Raw genomic sequence first — 22,456 nt, 5'->3', positions numbered from 1 at the left:
AGCCAATCTCTGTGTTCTGGTCCTCGGTCTCCAAGCTCTGCAAATACATCCTTCTCCATTCACTTGTCTTTTCATAATACCCGGATGGACATTACTGTCATCCATTCATTTATAGGCTTTTCTACTATTCATGTAATTAATTGTCCACATCAAATTCCCTTGGTTCAATTATTTAAAGTGTCTTTTGTCTCTTGGATGGACTTAGCTAACGCACTTTCCCAGGGGTCTTTAAAAATCTATGCTGTAGGAGAGAGACTTAGGGATAGAGCTGGTGACAGCGATTGCAAGAAATCAAGTGGTTTCGTGTTTGCGCCTTCATCAAGACACCTCAACAAGAGGACTGCAAGCATTCCGACTTGGATGTCATCTCTTCACACCAGCCTTTGAAGAGGGCGTGTTCTCCCCCAGCCCCAATCAACCCTGTCACCTTGTCTTTTCAGTTTTCAGGACTATCTGAATCACCACATCTATTTACCTGTTTACATGTGTGTTTTATATGCTCCATGGGAATATAAATCCTCAAGGGAAGTTGCCCTTTTTCTGTCCTTCCCAGTAATTAATTAATAACTGACTAATGAGCACCAGAACCTGATTAAGAGGAATGGACTGCACCACAGACCCTGGAACTTCTGTTGGACTGGATAGCTAGATGTCGCTTTGACAGTCAGTCCTTAAAGAGGCAGTGAGTCTGTTTTATTGAGAGTTAAAATAGTCTTGAAATTGTAAATGAGGAAATGTGTGGTGTGTATGTACGTGCATGTGTAGTGTTTAATATAAGGGGTAGGATGCAGTGGGCAGCTTAGTTTTTTGTTTTTTGTTTTTTCTGAGTCAGAGTCTCATGTAGCCCAGGCTGACCTCAAGTCTACTACATAGCCAAAGATATCCTTGAGCTTCTGATCCTCCTACCTCTACCTCCCAAGTTCTGGGACTATGGGCCTTTGCTGCCACCCCTGGTTTATGTGGTGCTGGTGATGGAAGCCAGAGCTTTGTGCATGGTAAACAAGCTTTCTACCAATGAAACTACATCCCCAGCCTCAGTGGGCAGAGTTTTGTTTGTTTGTCTGTTTTGAGACATGGTTTTTCTATGTAGCCCTGACTGTCCTGGAACTTACTCTGTTAACCAGGCTAGACTTGAACTCAGAGATCCGCCTTTCTCTGCCTCCCAAATGCTGGAATTAAAGGCATGCACCACCACAGTCCGGCTCAGTGGTGCTCCTTCATTTTTTGTTCCTATAGCATCTTTCTTTCCTTGAGGAACTGCCCCAGTACCACCACCCATACATACATATGTGGCATGTGGGAAGCTGAGCAGACTTTTAACAATATTCTTTTTGATTTAATTTACAGCGAGTGAAATGTTCAGATTGTCTGCATCAACTGTGCTATTCACATTTTCGTAGCATGTCATTCATTGTATCTGCATCTTAAAATTCAAATTAATAAGTTGTTGATAGGATCTTTTATATTTTTACAGTACCTGTTATTTATTCTTCAAGAACTTCACACGTGTATATAATGTATTTTAATCATACCCACCTTCAACTCCCCCCTGGAATCTTTCATATTTTAAAATGGCTCCTATGTCAGTGGTTTATATTTTTACTATAATTTTTATTCATATATGTTTTTCTTTCTTTTGCCATAAATTTGCTTGCCGGACTTGCATGAGGTATTCTCTGCCTTGGGCCATTAAACAAAATAAAAGTTAGTAAACGTTTTGACAATCATTCTAATACTGGGATGGGATGACCGCCGGGAAGGGATGACCGCTGGGAAGGGATGACCGCCAGGAGTGTGCTAGTTTTACTTCTGTTGCTGCAGTGAAACGCTCTTGAGAAGAGCAGCTCTAAGGAAGAAAGGATTTATTTGGCTTACAGTTCCAGGTTACAGTCTGTCATTGTGGGGAAATCAAGGCAGGAACTTGAGGCAAATAGTCACATCTTCAGTCAACAGCATTGTGGGAGCTCACAAAGGTTTCCTGGTGAGATCTGAGCTCGCTTTACACAGCAGGGCTGCATTAGGGGATGGCTTGACCACATACATGATCTCCAGGTGTCTGAGATGGTCTGCACTTGGCTGTGCTGGGGGAGGTCTTTTCCTCCACCCCTTGGCATTCCTTTAAAAGCCCTTTAGTAGAGACAGAAGGGGCCGGTGGGTTTTGAGACAGGCCCTCCCGAGGCTATCTTGTGTTTTCTAACTGTATCTTTCCTCTGTATTTCTATCTACATATTCTTATTTCTCTCTGCTCAAAGGTACCCTGGGGAGCGAGGGGAGCTGGTCTCTCTCACAGCAGGGAGAAAATGCATGCCCGCTTACCTCACCTTCTCCACTATTACACAGTTCAGGGCCCAGCTCATGAAAAGGTACAACCCACATTCAGGGCAGGGCTTCTGACCTCAACGCAATTAAGAAAATGGAGCTGCAGAGATGGCCTAGTGGTTAAGGGTACTTGTACTTGTAGAGGACCTGGGTTCAGTTCCCAGCACCCACACAGTGGCTCACAAGCATCCGTTACTCCAGTTTCAGAGGATCTGACAACCTCTTCTGACCTCCAAGGGCACTAAATATGTACGTAGTATACATATGTGTACACAGACAAAACATTCATATGCATTGTGAATATATATATATATATATATATATATATATATATATATATATATATATATATATGGAAGATCCCACAGACCTGCTTACAACAGGTCAATCTGATCTAGACAATTCCTCACCAATATTCTTTAAATGATCAAATGATCCTTGAGTGTGTCAAGTTGACAGTTAAAAGCAACCAGCAAGGGGAGGGTAGCTATGCTGTACAGAATGATGCACCACGTAAAACTTATGAATAGTTTAGCCTGGCTTTTTCTATTTAATATTTCTGGATGGCAGGTGACCATGGATAAAGGAAACTGCAGAAAACAAAACCCTTAGATATGGAGAACAAAATGGTGCCTGAGGCCCTAATGACAAGGGGGAGGAGTGGCCTGCTGAGGCGTAGTAAATGCTTCCTGTGTCAACTTGACCCCTTTAGCCCAGCTGCAGCCATAGCTCTGATATGTGGTTCTGACTTAACTCCTGCTGCCAGGATTCCATCTCAAGCCACACCCCACTGCATTCCTTCCACACCAGGAATCAGAAGTGCAAATTTAGTCATTTATCACTCCAACAATTTGCCATCCTAACAATATACATCTTAACCACATACATCTTAACAACAATGGTATCATCCTAAACATATACTTCCTAACCCATACCACCCTAACAATACACATCCTAATAATATACCATCCTAACAATATATGTCCTAACCATATACATCTTAACAATAAGCCATCCTAACAATATACCACCCTAACCATGTACATCCTAACAATATACCATCCTAGCAATATATGTCCTAACCATATACATCCTAACAGTATACCATCCTAACAATATACCACCCCAACCATATACATCCTAACAATATACATCCTAACAATATACCATCCTAACAATATATGTCCTAACCATGTACATCCTAACAATAAGCCATCCTAACAATATACCGCCCTAACCTAATATATATAACATAATACCCCAACACAATACAATCCTAACAATATATGTCCTAATCCTACACCACCTAACAATATACATCCTAACCACATACATCTTAACATACCATCCTAACCATATACTCCCTAACCCTACACCATCCCAGCAATGCATATCCTAATCATATACTTTCTAACAGCATGCATCCTAACAACATGCAGCCTGTGCCATTAGTTGCCTAATATCTTTCCTTCAACAAACACTTTACGTTCTTTATGTATCCATTTTAGTTTCATAGTAAATGAAAATAAATGTGAAATTGTGAATTTAATATCTACTTACATTTTTCTAACACATGTCAGAATAATGAAGTAAAAGCCACCTCAGTCCAGATGATGTACACATATTATACATTAGAAACCACTGGTTTGAACATAACTGTAAGTTATTCTGATTTTTTTTCTCTCTCATTAGATTTCTATTATGGTGCCGTGTCCTCTACTGTGTGAGATCTCAATTCTCTACCAATTTTCATTTGGTTATAATTTTCCAAAAGATTTTTTTCACAGGTTGGGTACCTAGATGATGTAATTTTGAAATCCTTTCTCCATGTGTGCATGCATGTATGTGTGTGTCTGTGTGTATCTGTGTGTCTGTATGTGTGTGTCTGTGTGTCTGTGTATGTGTGTCTGTATGTGTATGTGTGTCTGTATGTGTGTGTATGTATGTGTGTGTCTGTGTGTATGTACGTGTGTGTATGTGTGTGTATGTATGTGTGTCTGTACGTGTGTCTGTGTGTATGTGTGTGTGTATGTATGTGTGTCTGTGTGTCTGTATGTGTGTGTCTGTGTGTCTGTGTGTATGTGTATGTGTGTATGCATGTGTGTGTGTCTGTGTGTGTATGTACGTGTGTGTGTGTATGTATGTGTGTGTGTATGTATGTGTGTGTATGTATGTGTGTGTGTCTGTGTGTGTGTGTGTGTGTGTCTGTGTGTGTGTTCACATGTGCACTCTCTGGTACTGCATATGTGGAGGTCAGAGGACAACTCTCTAGAGTTGGTTCTTTCCTTCTGTGATGGGTCTGGGGATGAAGCTCAGGCCAGCAGGCTTGGTCGGCAGCACTTCTACCCACCGAACCACCTAACTGGCCCCTTATTTTGTCTCCAAGAACTGTTTCTGATCCTCCTAAATTTATCTAATTTCTTGTCTTCTAAAATTTCACTGAGAATACAAATTTGAATTTACAAAGTTGTCTCTTTTTTGTTATAATCATTCTTTTTAAATAGAAACCGTTGGTTCTGACCCATCTGCTAGTTCCTGCTTGGGAGCTGCTGGGACGCCTCGGATGACTGACATGATTGTTGCTGATGTTCATGAATATGGAAAGCTAGAGATGAGCGTGAGCAGCTCTGCTGAGGCCATGCTCGACGGCACAGGTGTCTGTGAGGGCCCCACCTCTTCCTCAGTGTGCATGGAACTGCAGCCTTGGCTTGCATGGGCCAGCAGTCAGCGCACAGCTGGGACCCAGGCCTGCTCTTTGCTGTGGTGATTAGATATTCAGCCAGGTTCCTGCTTCTCACGAAGTGTCCAGTTTCTGGCCTGTTGATGTACTTGAAGGTTGTCTCTCCCTCCTTCTCTCCCTCCTCCTCTACTTCCTCCTCCCCTTCCTTTCCCTCCTCCTCTCCCTCCTCCTCCCCTTCCTTCCCTTCCTCTTCTTCCTCCACCACCTTCTCCTGCACCACATCTTCATTTTTTCTTCCTCCTCCTCTTCCTCCTCTCCTTCCTTCTCCTCTCTCTCCTCTTCTCCCTCTTCCTCCCTCCCTTCCTCCTCCTTCTCTCCCTTCTCCTTCTCCTCCTCTTTTTAATCCACCACCTCCTCCTGTACCACATCTTGATTTTTTCCTCCTCCTCCTCCTCCTCTTCCTCTCCCTCCTCCTCCCTTTCCTTCTCTTCTTCTTCTTCCTCCACCGTCTCCTCCTGCACCACATCTTCATTTTTCTTCCTCCTCCTTCTCTCCCTCCTCCTCCACCACCTTTTTCTTCCCCTCAGTCTTCTCATCTCAATAAGGTTCTAAGAAGTTGTTGTAACTCCAACTGTTATCTTGAAATCAAACCCGAGTGGTTTCCTGAACGTGACATAACAAGTCTGGGTGTACCACCCCTAAACCTCTAAATTCCTGTAAGGGCACTTCTTGCCCTGAGAGCTTACTCTAGCCATCAGAGCCTACTCTGCTTATGTGCGGCAAGCTGGAGTTTGACACAACACCCTCCCTCCCCCTTGCACACTCGGACCTTTCAGTAACCGAGTTGGTCTACCATTCTGGAACAGTCCAGCTCTGGTGTACCAGGACTGGTCCCTGTGTGCCCTGAGACTGAAGAAAAAGAGGCAGACAGATCAAGGATTGGAAAGAAAAATTTATTAACCTTTATGCTAATGATGGAAACATGGTCCTCACTGGCAGCAAGATTAGTTGGGTCTCCAAAATTTGGGTCAGAAAGAGGGTAGATTTGTGGGTGAGGACAAAGTTGACTTCACTGAGGATGGAATGTATCTGGGTTTTCTTAAGATCTATGGAAGAGTCAGGAAAGTCTCTGGAAACAGGGGTCAGCTGTAAAGTTCCACATATGATTGGGGTGGAACCATCCATTAGAGTTTGCTGGGAAGCTTTGCAGGAAAAACTGACTAGGATTACTAGAGGGCAATCCTGGTGCCTATGACTCAAGATGCTGCAGTCATTTAAAGCTGAATCCACAAGGATATAAATACCACAGTACCTTTGTTCTCTGGAAACTCGGAGGTTCCTGAAGATGGGTCCCAGAGTTCCTGAGAGAGGAGTGTAAGCCAGCTACCCACAACAATAACTAGGTGCACTCTTCATGCCCTGCCGTCTGTTTCTTGTTTCAGTTCTTCTTTTCTTTTTCTTTTTTTTTTTTTTTTTTTTTGGTTTTTCGATTTTTCAAGACAGGGTTTCTCTGCGTAGCTTTGCACCTTTCCTGGAACTCACTCTGTAGCCCAGGCTGGCCTCGAACTCACAGAGATCCACCTGGCTCTGCCTCCCAAGCGCTGGGATTAAAGGCATGCGCCACCACCGCCCAGCTCCTTGTTTCATTTCTTAAGGATTTCCAGGGAGCACTTCCCCTTTATAAGATGCTTGCAAATGAACCCCCTCTAAAGGGAGCCCAGACCAAACTGCTGCATTATAGTGGCGTCTTTTGTAAACTGTCTCTTCTTGTACGAAGAATAAACTAGGGGAGAAGCTAAAGTCCACGGAGAGAAGCTTTGGAAACAGGAGGGGCAATGCTGCAGAGGCTAAGTGGGGGGCCAGCTGGGCAGGAGTTCTAAGGAAGACAATCATATGCATCAACTTAGAAAGCCCTGGATATTTAAACATTTAAAAATCAGCATGAGGGGCTGGAGAGATGGCTCAGGGCTTAAGAATGCTTGCTGCTCTTGTAGAGGACTGGAGTTTAGATCCCAGAACCCACATGGGGAAGCTCATAACTGCCTGTTCAGATGCTTGAGTTCCCAGAAATCAAGGCTGGCATGGTCTCACGTCTGCCTGTTATTCCATGCCCATACCATTCCATCCCTGTTGCTGGGTGTGATGAATCTGTGCTTTGATCTTCTCAGTGTTCTAGTCATTTCAAAAACCTTAGGCATCTTGGATGGAGGAAGTATTTTTTTTTTCTGCACATATCATCTCTGGTGAGGCTTCCAGTCACACAGCCTAGGTCGACACACAACTCATGTGAGGCCAAGCACAGTCATTTTCAGGAACTGATGCAATCCCGGGGGAGAGGAAGTCTCTTCTTCCCTCTTGGGCTCTTCTTTAATAGAGGGAAACACAAGTCTGAAGCTGCCTGCCATCACCCCTCCCCACGAAGGCAGCTTGTCTTTGGTTGAAAAGAAGAAGAACATACACAGAGAAAAGCAGAAGCCAGTCAGACAGACAGACAGACAAGGGGAAGACAGGCACACACCCTAACCCAGGCGCTACGTTGCCAGGTTGAGTCTGCATTCTGTGCCCCACTTCTGGGTCTCATGAACCAGCTCATTCCGCTTTTTGTTTTTACTCCTTTGGACCTTAGCTAATACTCAGCTCTACCAGGCTGCCGACAGTTCCCATGATTCTGCTTGTGTCCCTTTCAGAGTCAAGTGCCGCAGCACTCAGCCGCGGGGTCCAGAGGAGACTGGAAACCTGAGGGTGGTTCCTGTGATCCAGTTTCCTCATGTTTCCGGGTCTGTTTCTGGCCACGCCGTGTGGCCACAGCAGGTCCTCCAGGCCTTCCTGGTACTGGTTTCCCCACTACCACAGGAGCTGCCCATTCTTCTGCTCTTTGTCCCTCCCAAGTTGTCCTTCTCATGGGATCTGCCCCCCTTCTCATGGGATCTGCCCCCCTCCCTCGCCCGTCTACATGGGTGGGCAGCCGTTTCCTCCCCCCTGGTTCTATTGCTGGTGGAAGATTCAGGAAGCCTGAAACCACAGCTTCACATCTGAAGGCCTTTCTTACAGACTCAGAGCAAGTACCCCAAAGCCCTCCACTTTATAGAGGTTATTAGCCAAGCATGCCAAATCTTCCCTCCTGTGTTTGAGCAGTGTGAGAGTAGGCTTAACAGCCTTCTAGTATCCCCAAGACTTCCAAGCAAATGGGTAATGAAGGTTTGGAGACCCTTAAGCCATTGTATTTTAATTGACTGAGTGACAAATTTCAGGTGTGAAGCACACCAGGCATCCAGAGGGAGGAAGAGTAGGACACCAGGTAGACAGGTCTAGGGGATGTCATAGATGCTTTGTGGGAAGGGGAGGGGAGGGGAGGGGAGAGGAGGAGAGGGGAGGGGAAAGAAGGGACACTTAGCAATTATGGCTTTGCCAAGATGGCACAGGGCACAAGCAACATGGCCCAGCAGAGGAGCCTGTGCAGTTTGCCTAACAGACCACGAGGCAGGCCAGATAGGTGGACTTTGGCATGGGTCTGGAAAGTTCAAGTGGAGGCAGATGTTCCGCAAAGACTCTTGAATGCCAGGCACAGGACCGTGATGGTTTGTCAGAGTGCATGGGGCTGCAGTTGACTCTGGGACTCCATCTGCGAGGGTGGGTCCTCCAGTGTGTGCAGGGGGGCATGCCTCAATGCCCTCTCCTAGGGTCAGGAGAGGTGGATCTCTTTCTTCCTGGCTTCTCTCTTCAGTCCCATTCCACCTTGTCCTTTCTGTGGTCTTAGGTCTTGTGGCTCTGACTGAAGTGGGTGGCATCTATACTTCCTGACCCAGGATTCCCCTGTCCTCTCTCTCCTACCACTGTCATCCATGCCAAGCACTCCTCACCTGTAACTCATCCACCCCTGGGGCTTTCCCCTGTAACCATTTTCAGTTCATGACTCATTAGAAAGATTCCAGCTGCTCTTCCTGCTGTGAAATCTGAAGTGGAGGTTCCTGGACTGTTAGTTTTGTTTCATTTATTTATTTAATTTTTGTTCTTAATTTCCTTCCTTCTTCAAGGAGTTAGGAGGATACATTCACTATGGTGGCTTTCTGGGCCAGCCCCACTGAATGGGAGGAAATATCTCAGCATGCTTCTTGCCTACTAATAATGTTTCCAGAGTCATTTACTTGGGGTGGAGAGGGGACCAACAGGCAGCCATATCCAGTGGTGCCTTGAAAAGACCTTGGGCCCTGGAGGGAGAGAGAGCCTGAGTCTGAAACCAGCCCCACACATGCCAGCCATATGACAGGACCCAGGAAGGACCTGAGCCACCTCTTCCTGTTTTCTTCCTTTGTAAAGTGGAGGTTTAAAAACTACCCACTTTGCAGAGCTGGGGGGACTTCTGATGAGTGACATTTACTCAGCAAAGCCGATCCTGTGCGTCTACCCCAGTCTCCCGGAGAGAAGAGCCCACGGTCATGCACTGAGACATTAGTGCAATCACAACAGAGCTTGTCCCCCACTCGGGCTCATCTGCCCCACCTCACCCCCACCCCTCTTCAATTCTGGAATGACTCGTCCCCAGTGCCGGTGACAAGATTAGCACATCCACCCAGGCCACTTCTGCCTCAGTGGCAAAGAATGAAAGGTCCAGGGATCAAAAGTCAAACAGAAGCAAGCATCTGGAAAAGATGTCTTTATGTTCTTACATGGAAAAAGATAGCAAAGCCTATAGCACAATGATACAGACTTTTCAGAAAACTCATCTCAACGCATCTGTTTCAGCTGCAATCGTAATTCAAGACTTGCCAAATGGAAATGGTAAAATCGGGGTGGGGGATGGGAAGGAGGACTAGCAAGGGAAAGAAAGGTAATGATTATGTGCTGTTTCTTTCCTGGAGTCTCAACTTTCCCAGCAAGCCAGAACTACATAAACAGATGCCACGCTCAACTATGATTGGGTAAACATGCAAAACTCTACAGCATGATGGCAATAGTGTTTTAAAGGGGAACCATATTAAAGCCTGATAGAAGAATATGAATGGGATCTTCCGAGTGGTTCCCTTTCTCTGGACGGATGCATGTATATGGAATCACCAAGCACTTAGGAAGGGGCTATGTGTCTAAAAGCTGACCTTGTAAGCAAACATGAAGGACATCTTACACTCAATAGTCATGGTTGGAAGGAAGGAATTCTTTCTGAAGAATGCACTGGGCAATCAGTCACTCTGGCCTCTGTTTTCAGATTGCCCTACTCTGTGTCAGGATGTGTTCATACTGCTGGGGCTTCCTGCAGAATCTAGCACCAATATGTGGATTGGATTTGACTTGGATCTGAGTCCCTTGTGTCTTTCCTTTTGAGTATACTGAGGTATGTTTTCTTTGGTTTCTCTTTTGACAAATGTGTAATATAAAAAAACTTACAATATTTACAACATTTTAGACTTCAGTGTCAACTCTTCACATAAGAAAAATTAGAAAACTCTTTGAGACTCATGGGAAGGCTATTACTTCCTAGCGTCTGTCATGAAACTGTTTTCAATACACAGGACGATTAGCCTATTAGCACAGCTATAAGCTTTCTGGTCCAGAATCTTCCCTGTGCTCAGTGGCGAGGCAAATCCCGTTACTGCCATGTCCGTGGTTCGCCAGGCTTCACAGTACTTATCCACAAGACGGACACCATGGGGGTTGGATCCATGCCAAATGACTTTCTGGGGCCTAGAAAGGAATTTTATAGTGTTACTTTTTGTGTGTATGTGTTTTTCTGAGACAAGGTTTCTCTATATAACAGTCCTGGAACTCACTCAGTAGACCAGGCTGGCCTTGAACTCACAGAGATCTGTCTGCCTCTGCCTCCCAAGTGCTGGAATTAAAGTCATGTGCCACCACCACCTGGCTAGTGTTACATTTTAAGTGGCATTTTTAATAACATGAAGTTCTTTATTTCTTATTTTATTTTATAGTTATTGTGTTGTGTGGTTTGTGTATGTGTGTATGTGGGGGGAGGGGCACATGTATGTGGTCAAAGGTCAATATTGGTTATCTTCTTCAATCATTCTCCACCTTATTTTGGAGGCAGGGTCTCTCACTGAACCAGGAGCTTGCTAATTTAGCTAGATTTGATGGCCACCAAACCCCAAGGAGCCACGAATTTCTACCACTCAGTGCTGGAGTTACAGATGCGTGTCCCCCACCTAGCTGTTAGACATATGATGGGGATCTGAATTCAGGTTATCACGCCTGTGCAGCAAGCATTTTACTGCCTGAGCCGTCACCCCAGTTCATTATTATTATTATTATTATTATTATTATTATTATTATTATCATCATTATTTTGAGACAGGGTTTCTCTGTGTAGTTTTGATGCCTGTCCTGGATCTCACTCTGTAGACCAGGCTGGCCTCAAACTTACAGAGATCCGCCTGGCTCTGCCTCCCAAGTGCTGGGATTAAAGGCATGTGCCACCACTGCCGGGCAATCGCCCCAGTTCTTAAAGAGCAATTCTTCATGGTATATCTTGGTAAGTGAATTGGCATAAGTGTAGTGAACTAAGACACGTTCTTCCTCATCCACAGTCCATGATCCAATGCCGGATCCTTTTTTTTAGCCTTGTGGCTGTTACCAGCTTTCTAGGCATACTCTATTTCTAGCATACTCAGCTTGCAGCCATCCCCCAAGAGCATCTTCAGTTTTCACGACTCTGCACCATTGCTACTGCAGTTACTTCTTCAGTCGCCTCTTCAATAGTCAGACCTGGGACTCCTTCACCTGAGGGGCCCCCTCTTGCAGGACTCGACTTTTGATTCTCACCCTCAAAAAACAATGGCTTCCCTAGGCTCCTGTTGTCATCTTTTAAAGCTACAAAAATGTCTACATATATATTTGGTCTGTTATCTGTTGCCCCTTGACACTGAAAACACTTAAAGAGAAGGGGCCATGTCGGTGTACTACCTTCCAGACCTGGCATTAGATATGTTACAGCATAGGCACCGAGCATTCTGAACAACACATGCTGTTTTCAAAGACTGAGAGTGCCATTTATAGGACAGGGCTGCAGGATCACCAGTCACAGTATGTCTACTGCACACTGTTTACACTCACAGTCATCTGCACAACTGTCCTAGAGTATACACATTTTGTCTACTCATTTGACAGACAAGGCAGCTGAGGTTCAGAGTGAAGTGCTTTGCCCAAGTCTTATAGTGAGTGACTAGACCTGGGTCTTCTGGCTCCAAGGCCATGGCTTTCCCATGACTCGGCTGCCTCCCTGTGGCTTCAGATTGGCAGTATTCGGGGAGGGGGGGTAGCTGATAAAGGCATCCCATTGTTAGAAAATATCCTAAAAACACCTATAGTGCTACAAACCAGGTCCTCAGCCTGCACTTACCAGGAAGGATCGGTCATCACGTCTCGACCATCAAAGGAGTATATCGGAACGTGTGTGTTGAACTGACCTCCGTCACCAGAAAATATTGAGTCCCAATTGTTAAAAAGAACTTGGCCCTATGAGGAAAAATGCCACATTAGAATTTTTATGTCATTGGTCTACAACTAGGCTTTTGCTCATCCTTGAGGGTTCAGATGCCCGTTCTCCTGAAGTCCCCAGTTCAGAGAGGAAAGTGATTTGAAAAGAGGGGAGGTGTGGCCTTGATGCCACACCTTGATGCCACGGAGTAGCAAGTGCTTGGGACACTTGGGGACCGGTGTGCCTAAAGGCAGTGATGAAGGTTTATCTTTACCTTGAGGTTCACAATGGGAAGGCTGAATCTCTCTGCTTTCCTCACAACTGTGGAGAGATCCTGTAAGTGGGATGACAGGAAAGCTCGGAAGGTGGACAGCAGTCCTGCAGCCCTGGCCTGCTGGAAACACTGGAAGTCTGCTCGGATGTCCCCGGCCACCGGCGTGTTCAGAGCAACCAGATGCAGCTGAAAGAGGACGACAGTGTAGTCAGCAGCCCCGCCAGCACCTCCTGTTTTGAGGAAGAGCCACCTCTGGCTGCAAGACATGGCATAGGCTTCTTGGCCACCTGTAACGACAGTGGAACTGCCCATCCCCAGTAAAGACAGCCTTGGCGCTCCAGCCAGTTCATTCCAGCTCTGTGAACAGCCCTTGGGGTGGGAATATCTTTCTTAGATTTAAAAAAGGATGCAAAATTCTCCTTGGACCAAGCAAAGCCCGTTGGAGATCTAGTTCGAGCCAGCTGGTTATGCTTGAGCACTCTGGATATGCTCCTAGCTTAGTTCTCAGTATGACCTCTAAGTTGACTTTGTCCTGGCTCCCAAGCTTCCTCCAGCTATTGCTGGCTGTCTTTTCTTCTTCCTGAGCAGACCAGAGGCTGATCATGGGAGAGAGACATCCAGGAATGGACACACAGCACTTATTATTAAAACTGCTGGGATGGACCCTTCTAGAAACTAGAGTCATATAACTACTCTGGCCTCCCATTCCTGACACCCTGTTCATCAGCCCCAAACCAAAGCCGCTCTAGACTTTGTTTCCTCTCTTATGTTAGCATCCATTTATTGACCTCCCCCTTCAGCCTTTTCTGCTGGCATTTCATAGGAAATACAGTCCATGGCCTGAGCATGCTCACTCTCTCTCTAGCCTCATCTCAGGAGAGAGAGAGAGTCACACACACACACACACACACACACACACACACACAGAGAGAGAGAGAGAGAGAGAGAGAGAGAGAGAGAGAGAGAGAGTCTCACACACACACACACACACACACACAGATATAATATCTAAAAGTTAAAACCCCAATATACTGCTTGAAAGCCCCATTCGCCACTTTACTAACTTTTGGGACTCACTGAAGGTTTACCTAAATTCACTTCTCCTCTGAGCATTTGCTCCTAGAATCTTCTTGGTCTCAAAGACGCTTTGCTCTCTCTTCTAAATCCTCAAGGCACCTTTCAGTCGTTTTGCCCCCTGCCCCTCGGCAGCCTTTGACCTCTGAGTACCTTGTTCGGCCTTCTTCCTCTGTTCAGGGCCTCGGCTCCTCATCTGCCTCTCGTGTTTCTTCCACCAGCCTCTTTGCTCCTGTCCCTGTACAGGCTCTCTTGGGGACTCCTGCCATCCCCATGACAATGACCATGGCTCTGCCGAAGGCCTCCAGGCGGGTGTAAGACATTCATAGTCTACCCCTCCTTCCCACTTTCACTGGGGTGTTCTGGAGCCACCTCAGACTTACTCCGCTGACCCCAAGGTCTTCTCTGGAGGTGTCAGCATTCCAGAAAGCATATTCCTGTGCTGTGTGGCTTATGCCCTGATCTTTGAAGGCCTTGGGGTTTGATCCTATCTCCCTGCTGCTCTTTATTGGAGTGGGAATGAGTAACTGATCTAAGACAGAACATGGAGACTGCTCCTCCCAAGACTCAGAACTGACTTAGGTGGATTGAGCTCTGCAGCCACACAGTAAGAGTGTTAGGGCACGAGACAGTGCTGTGGTACCCAGAGCTGTGTGCAAGCTCATGTATACCATGCCTGTAGGGGTAGGGCTAGAGGGGGACAGGAAGAGAAACTCCTGTACAAGGGAGTCTGTGGAAATACCAAAATGACCGAGAGCAGGGACAAGAGTTCCCAGGCTGGCTGTACTTCCTGTGGCCAAGTTCTGTGAAGTCCCTGAAGTGACTGCGATCTCCAATCCCCACCATGTCAGATGATGCCCAGGAAGGAGCCTGTGACCACTGGATCCCCCCAGTGGGAGTTTGGGCATCATCCTTGACCTCACACATGCAACCTGGCTTCCCCTGCCTCCTCATGTCTCCCCCACAGCGTCTTCTGCAGCCTGCAGCCTTGCACCGCTGCTCCTGTCCTTTCCAATGCACTTGCGTGCTCAAACCAAAGTCATTTCAAAACAGCAGCCTTACCACTTCCCCCTGTTTCCCTTTCAACTTATCAGTAGCTCTCATCGATTGCAGGAAAGGGCCCAAATCCCCAGCTCGTGTGGACTTGTACAGCCTAAGCTTTTTCCTTTGCTGTGAAGTCTAGTTCTCTGGCCAGTTTGAATTGCAGTACAGGAAGGAGCAGCACACACACCCCACCCTCCCAGGTTCCATCTTCCCTTCTGCCGGGATCTCTACTTTTATTTTTCCCTGCCTGCCTCACTCCTGAACTCTAGCATCTCTTGGGTCTGAAGCTAGAGGTCACCTCCTCCAGACTGACTGCCTTTGTCTTTCTAGTGATGCCAGCATCTCCAGTTTGTCTCACTCTAATGGCCATGATACAACTGACCATTGTGTGTGTGCCTTCCTGGCTAGTTTGTAAGCAGGTGGGTGGTAAGAACTATTTACCAGGGCTGAAGAGATGGCCCATCAGTTAAGAGCACTTGCTGCTCTTTCAAAGGACCAGGATTCAATTCCCAGCACTCACACGGTGGCTCGGAGCTGTTTGTAACTCCAGTTAAAAGGGTTATGTTTCCCTCTTCTGACCTCTACAGGCATCAGACATGCACATGGTGCACATACATACATGTAGTCAAAAAAACACTCATATACGTGAAATACAATAAATCTAAAAAAGAAATAATAATAACTAGAACCAAACACAGGGCTTAGCACTTACTCATTACCTGAAAAGCAAACATATGACTTGTACTTACGACAGGCCTCTCATAATTGGCACTTAAAACGGGGTTCAGTGGAGGCTGTGGCTGGTATGGCTGTGTTATGAAAGGGGAAAGGATAAAGTATGAATACGCATTCAGGATACACATTGTACTCTCTAGAGCACGATTAGTCTAATGCCTCTTGGCATGATGCTTTAAACAGCTAGGCATTGCCGTTAACTGTGACTCTTAAGTGGGAGGACTTTCATGGCCAAATGAAAAATTCATCAGGGAAGGAGGGAGTGTTCTCAAGATCTTTAAGATCCCTGGGCTGGGGAGGCAGAAGACCTCAGCTTAAAAGCCAACACCTCTTCAAAGGTTCAGTTTTACAATCTGAAAAATGGGGTGATGGCAGTGGCCTTGAAGGGTCGCAAGAGAACATGACAACAGATGATGCCCGTTGCTTATGCTCTTTACAGTAAAGTTAAGGGTTTTGCCTGGTAGGGGTGGTGGTGCACACCTTTAATCCCAGCGTTCAGGAGGCAGAGGCAGGCGGATCTCCGTGAGTTCCAGGCCAGCCTGGGCTACTAGTGAAATCTTGTCTCAAAATAAGTAAGTAAAGGCGGGAGGGAGGGATTCTTCTAGATGGCTTGTGGGTGCATTGGGATCAGGGGTCTCCAGCCTCTGCACCCAGCTCTCCCTCCACTCCCTTGTGACAATGTTCTATCTAGTAATTCCTGGGTTTTTCACCAGGAGCTAAGTCACACAGAACAGGTTGGGTTTGGAGAGCTTGGTACAGGGCCTCAGGGGCACTCAGGGAGCAGGCAGAGGAGCTACTCACATTGCTGGAGAGCGCTGGTGGTGGGGGGCTGTCAGCAGGAATGGGGATCAGTTCTCCCAACTATAAGAGAAGGAAGATGTTACAAATGAAACAGCTGTAAGAAACAGCTCCCGAGACAGAAAACTGGCACCATTGGGGGTTTCTGTACATCCACAATGTTTGGAGGGGAGAGGGCTATAAAGGAAGCTGAAGAATTACCTGTAATTTTTTCCAACCATCTCGGACACGAATGAAGAACTCTCCACTGTCCCTCAGGTAGATGAACGTTCCTTCTATGACCAAGTGTGCTTTCTGCAGCATGTCACCCATGTCGCTGAGTGCTGTGACCTGTCAGGTCATTTTAAATTCCAAACTGTCACCAAGCAGTAGCAAAATGTGATGCACCCCCTCTTCTATAAATAACCCCTCATTCAAGAAAAAGGTTTATTGCATTGGACAATGATACTTCACTAATAACTAGTTTGTTTTCAGTGCTCTGGCTCAAACCCAGGGCCTGCACATGCTAGGCAAGTGTTCTACCACTGAACTATATCATCAGACCACGATTGTTTTCTCTCTCTCTTTCTCTCTCTGTCTCTGTCTCTCTCTGTCTCTCTGTCTCTCTGTCTCTGTCTCTGTCTCTGTCTCTGTCTCTCTCTCTCTCTCTCTCTCTCTCTGTGTGTGTGTGTGTGTGTGTGTGTGTGTGTGTGGTGAGGTGCCAGAGGTAGACATGGGGCCTCTTACATTATCACTCGCTCTCTCTCTTATCTTTCTGGCCAAGGTCACTCACGGAACCCAGTGTCTACTACTAACCGAGTGTCTACACTGGCCAGCCAGCAAGCTCTGGGTGATCCACTTGTCTCTGCTCCCACTCCCCTAGCACTGGGTTATAGATGTGCACAACCACACTTAGCTTTTTATTTTTAAAAGTGGATACTGGGGATCTGAACTGGGATCTCCATGCCTGTGTGCCAGGCACTTGACCCACTGATCTTCTCCCCAGCCCCTAGTTTTTTGAGACGTTTTCCCTGTAGCCAAGACATGCCTTGAACTCATAATCCTTCTGCCTCAGCCTCCCAAGTGCTGGGATTTCAAGAGTGTGATATCATGCTTGGCTAAGGGAGTTCTTTTCCATGAAATAAAAACACACATTGCTTTGAGCCACAAGTCTAAATTATAAAAAATGAGTAAAAACACAAATGATAATTTCCTGTGAAGATAAAGATGTAGCAACAGAGTTATCTTTGCTGGGTTTTGGTTTTAGCAAAATCATCAGTACATTGCTTTTTTTTTTCACTTGCATTGATTTTTTTTTTTTTTTTTTAACACAGCTCTGTAGCATCTACACTGGCTAATGGCGTCATCTCACATTCCTTAGTGACTTTCAGATCCATTTTCATTTGGGGTAAGAAATGCAAGCAAGTGGGCAATTATACTTAGCACTTAAGTCTTTCGTCTAGCTGGATGGTTGCAATATTAAATATGTGTTTAAAAAGCGGAGGCTTGCAGCGTCTCTGTCTCAAAACTTGCCTAAAATAAGAATGGCAGCCGTTTAGCATATCTAGAAGCAGATTCGGGAGGCTGAAGCTGCAAAAAAGATTCTGAATAGCACCCAGTCTCAAGGACCTATCAGCCAGGAGTCTCGTTGCAACTGAGAAAAAATACAGAAACAAAAACAAAAAAAAACCCTTTTATCTCACCTTGACAATAACATCAGTCATCAGAGTGACATGGAAATCCCCCAAAGAGGAAAGTGGCTGAGTTTTGTCATCTACTGGACAGCTCTGTCTTTTGAAAGTCAGTCTTTTTAAGAATGAAACCCAGTAACTGCCAAAGAGGCTTCCAGGACTGCAGACTGTCTGGTAGGGGCTTGTCTGTCTCTCTGCGTTGTATCAGTGCGGGCAAACCATACCCTGACGTGCACCGTGGGGCTGGGAATGCACTTGAGCCGTGCTCCAGCCGAGCAACAACCTGGGGTGAGTGTGACCATCTAAGCACCTGCGGTGGTGTTTACACACGTGTGTGTGCTGTTTTTAAAAATAGAACATGATTGGGTTTCAGTCACTTAAAGATTCACAGGCTATAATTTCAATAACGAATCATTTTGTTTTCTGTAGCTCTTTATTGAACAAGTTGTCTGAATAGGAAATAAATGGCCATCTATTACTGGTAGAACGGCACATTCTTTTGTCCTGGAATTTTATTTGTTTTTGTTTGTTTGTTTGTTTAGAGATAGGGTCTCGTGTATCCCAGACTGGCCTCTAACTTGTATTGCTGAGGACAACCTTGAATTTTGGATCCTTCTGCCTCCATCTCCTAAGTGCTAGGACAACAGGCATCTATCCACCACCATGTCTGGTTTTATGTGGTGCCAGAGATCAAACTACGCCTCCTACAATAGGAAAACAGCCAACCCACTGAGCTCCATCCCCAGCCCCTGTCAGAGAGTTCTAATTCCAAAATAAAAGGGATTCTGTGCCCCCAAACACTGTCGCCAGAGTCTGAGATAAGTCTATCCAATGTGGAGTGGCTAATATACAAGATACTGACCAAGTTTCTGGATCCCGGGAGTCCTGGCTGTCCTGGAGGGCCAGGTGGGCCTGGAAGAGCCACGGCTGAGACAAGACAAAAGAGAGAAGTTATATAGAGCACAGTGTCTGGTACAAGGGGTCCCTGCTGACCCCCAGAGGGGGCTCAGAGTCCTTCCATGCTGTGGACTAGCCACCTTGCAACTGGAACCTGGGGATCTGAGCCAGCAAGAGATTAATTAGGACCATACTGACTGGGTCAGGGGAAGAGCTGCAATTCTTCACCATCACCCAGGATGAAGCTGTGCCCAAGACTTTTCAGGACTGTAAGGCAATCCCATTGGTGGCTATTTGTAAAAGCCAGTTTCAGTCCAATTTTCTGTTACTTGCACCTGAAAATACCCTGACTCATACAGCATATTCAAGAGACAAAGCATGTGACGACCAAGTAGAGGAAGTGGGCCACAGAGAGGAAAGAGCCCAGGTTGACGGTGACAGGAGTGATGACCAGGGTGTCAATTGCCAGATGTGCATTTAAGGAAGCAGCAGGTTCCCAAAGGCTGTTTGCCAGACATTGGCAGACATTCCTTCTACTATAACAGTCCATTGGCATACTGGTGAGAACCAGTGAAATTCAGGCTAGGCATGCACATTGCAATCTGGCCAGGGCTTCTTAGTTCTTGTAGTGTCACAGGACCCTTAAAAATCAGCTCAAGGCTGCCAGACTAATCCCCAGAAAAATGAGGGGGCATAAGTGTCCAGCTGAAAGGTCTCCGTCTTAGGCAAACACAGAAGTGTTAGAAGTATTTCTCCTTTGTTTTTCTTCTGCCTCTCTAAGCCCCATCCCTCCAGCATCTGCAAAGCTCTTGGCAGATGTAAAGATGTCTCTCTAAGTCCTAGAAAACAACTGCATTGACTCTTCAGGACATTGCAAGCAAGTCTTCAGCTCCAACATGGGGCTTGAATGTCCACACATCGGTGGTAAGTGGCCAGTGGATACAGGGTCAGGGAGGACTTGGATGTGGGTCCTAGCCATGTGTCCCTCGAGCATGAATGACTTTGAACAAGTCTTATATCCTCTCCGAGCTTCAGTGTCTGCCTCCTTATAGGTATAATAATATCCCCTTCATCTCCCTTCACCATCACTATCTGGGTAGTGTCTATGCGAGTGTTTTATAAACTGTGACCTGTCATGTGTTATGTGAAAGGCAATCCTTGCTCAGTGCAGCAAGGTGTCTGGATCCCCCTAAAGTGGTGCTTTTGTGAACAACAGATTCTCTGTTTCCTGTGCGCACCCTGCCAAATGCCTGTATCTTCTGCAACGCCTATGCATCCATCAAGGCCCTGTTGGCACATCTGGTTTTATCTACCCAGCACCTTCCTTTGCAGGATCAAAGTCTTTATGGTCTTCTCCCGAGGTCTTTCCCTTCACACCCACAACCATTTCCTTACAGAAATGGTCCTACCTCCTGACTATAGATGATTGGTCCAAAGTTGGCACCTAACTCAACAACCAGTTAGAATCTTTTCCTGGAACTGCTTTATCCCAAGGTATTTCAGACTAGAGTTGAGAAAGCAGCTCATGATTTCCAGCTCATAGCGGAAGCACTAAGCTGTCGGCAACCATCTTCCTCTCTGTGCAGAGGATGTGGTCTGTGGGGAACAAGGAGGAAGCTGGTACATGCAGAGAGACACAAGATGGCTAGAGCATCCTTGCAGGGTGTAAGTCTTAGCTTCGGGCTGCTCTTGGGGTCCAATTTCCGGTCTACTCATCACACAAGCTGCTTGCTTAGCCCCTGTTTCCAGCCAGAAAACTTTCCTTCCGCTTAACCTGCTTTGAGCCTTGTTTCTGCTTTCAACCAGGAAAGCCAAGGCCATGTTAAAGCCAGCACCAAGGCCACCTTCTGCAAGGCTCTCCCTGACACCAAGGCACTGTGGGTCTCCCTCAGACATGCTCCACCACACCTGGCTCATGTCAACACAATCATCAAGAAGCAGTCATGTGCTTACTGCTGCTACTGGATAAGGTGTGTTTCAGAGTTTTTGTTTTTTGTTTTTAAGTTTTAGAATATTTATATATACATGAAATATCCTGGGGATGGGGCCAGTGTCATAAACTAAAAGTAATTTTACATTCTATTTATTTATTTTGGTGTGGTCCTGGGGATTGACTTTAGGGCTTCAGAGAAGCACTTTACCACCAGGATAAAGCCTGTGTCCTCAATGTTTTAAATAATAGTTTTGGATGTTAAACAGTCTCAGGGTACAGAGTTTCAACCTGTGGCACTACACCAGGGCTCACAAGGTTTGGGGTACTGGAGTATTTCACACTTGAGCTTTTGGGACTAGGGGTGTTCAGCTTTATTGTCTCTGTAGAGTGCCCACCATGTGCCCATTAAGAACAGCCTAGGCCTTGGAGCTACAGGTACCTGGGCTTAGATCCCATGGGGGTCACTTACTAGCTATAAAATAAAGCTACTAGTTGTCTTCGTGTGTGTGTGTGTGTGTGTGTGTGTGTGTGTGTGTGTGTGTGTGTTTGCACCTGCACACACACCCAGGGTGTATGGTGGTCAGAGGACAATCTCAGGTGTTAGCTTCTTTCAGGTGCCACCTGCTTTTTGCTTTTCATTTTTAAGACAGGGTCAGTGTTTCCCACTGAAGCTCACCAATTAGGCCAGGCTGACTGACAGCAAGCCCCAGGATCCTCTTGTCTCCACCTCTCCAGCACTGTCATTATACACGTGCATCACACCTGACAGTTTTGCAGAAGTTCTGGGGATCTTGGATGCCCATGCTGCCGTGGCAACCACTTTGAGTGCTTCCAAGAGTTACCTCCTCAAGCCTCACTATTAGTTTTCCTGAATTACCAGAAAACTGTAGTAAAACGGTCGGCAAACTTCCTGGTACTTGGTGTTGGGCAGTGGATGCATATTTTCTTTAGTTCCTCTCATTTTTGCATTTGCATCCTAGAAGTTCCAAGAGTTGAATGGGATTCTGCACCAAGAGTGACAATTAATACTGGTCCTTAAGCCAAGTTTATGTCAACTTGACACAAACTAAAGTCATCAGAGAGGAAGGAACCTCAATTGAGAAAATGCCTCCATAAGATCAAACTGTACACAAGCCTGTAGGGCATTTTCTTAATTAGTGATTGATGGGGAAGGGCTCAGCCCATTGTGGGTGGTGCCATCCGTAGGCTGATAAGAAAGCAGCCTGAGTAAGCTGCACTCTTCCATGGCCCCTCAATTAGCTCCTGTCCCCAGGCTCCTGCCCTGCTTGAGTGCCTGTCATGACGTCCTTCAGTGATGGACTATAACGTGGAAGTAAAAGCCAAGTAAACCCTTCCCCTCACCCCCAACTTGCTTTTGGTTGTGGTGTAACCCTAACTAGGACATCCAGATCCTTAAAACATTAACAAAACAGCCAGGAAGTTTCTAGAATCTGTGCAAAGATGCTCATCACTATCATGCACTCAGGAAACTCAATGAAAGTCACACAGAGAAAACCACACTGAGCTAGCACCTCACAGCTATCAGCACTGAAAAGGTGTGACCTATCCACAGCGCCTCACAGGTGCTGGTGAAGGGGACTGGGAC

At 46.2% G+C, this 22,456-nt stretch overlaps 1 protein-coding gene across 1 annotated transcript in view; it reads right to left on the bottom strand.

The window, feature by feature from the left end:
* Window positions 1-9,638: 9,638 nt before the first annotated feature.
* Window positions 9,639-22,456, bottom strand: part of Col15a1 (collagen type XV alpha 1 chain) — a 108,645-nt gene continuing 95,827 nt past the window's right edge. Inside the window, exons 34-40 of the mRNA XM_059254319.1 lie at window positions 18,883-18,947; window positions 16,552-16,680; window positions 16,354-16,413; window positions 15,567-15,626; window positions 12,700-12,885; window positions 12,348-12,463; window positions 9,639-10,678 (exon numbers count right to left, since the gene is read on the bottom strand). Of these exons, the coding sequence (XP_059110302.1) occupies window positions 10,465-10,678; window positions 12,348-12,463; window positions 12,700-12,885; window positions 15,567-15,626; window positions 16,354-16,413; window positions 16,552-16,680; window positions 18,883-18,947 (830 nt within the window). The 3' untranslated portion in view covers window positions 9,639-10,464. The remainder of the gene's footprint in view (window positions 10,679-12,347; window positions 12,464-12,699; window positions 12,886-15,566; window positions 15,627-16,353; window positions 16,414-16,551; window positions 16,681-18,882; window positions 18,948-22,456) is intronic.

Source organism: Peromyscus eremicus, chromosome 2, assembly GCF_949786415.1.
Source record: "Peromyscus eremicus chromosome 2, PerEre_H2_v1, whole genome shotgun sequence".
NCBI classification, from domain to species: domain Eukaryota; kingdom Metazoa; phylum Chordata; class Mammalia; order Rodentia; family Cricetidae; genus Peromyscus; species Peromyscus eremicus.
Note: the sequence above shows the minus strand (reverse complement) of the source record. Positions and strands in the feature narration are given on the sequence as shown.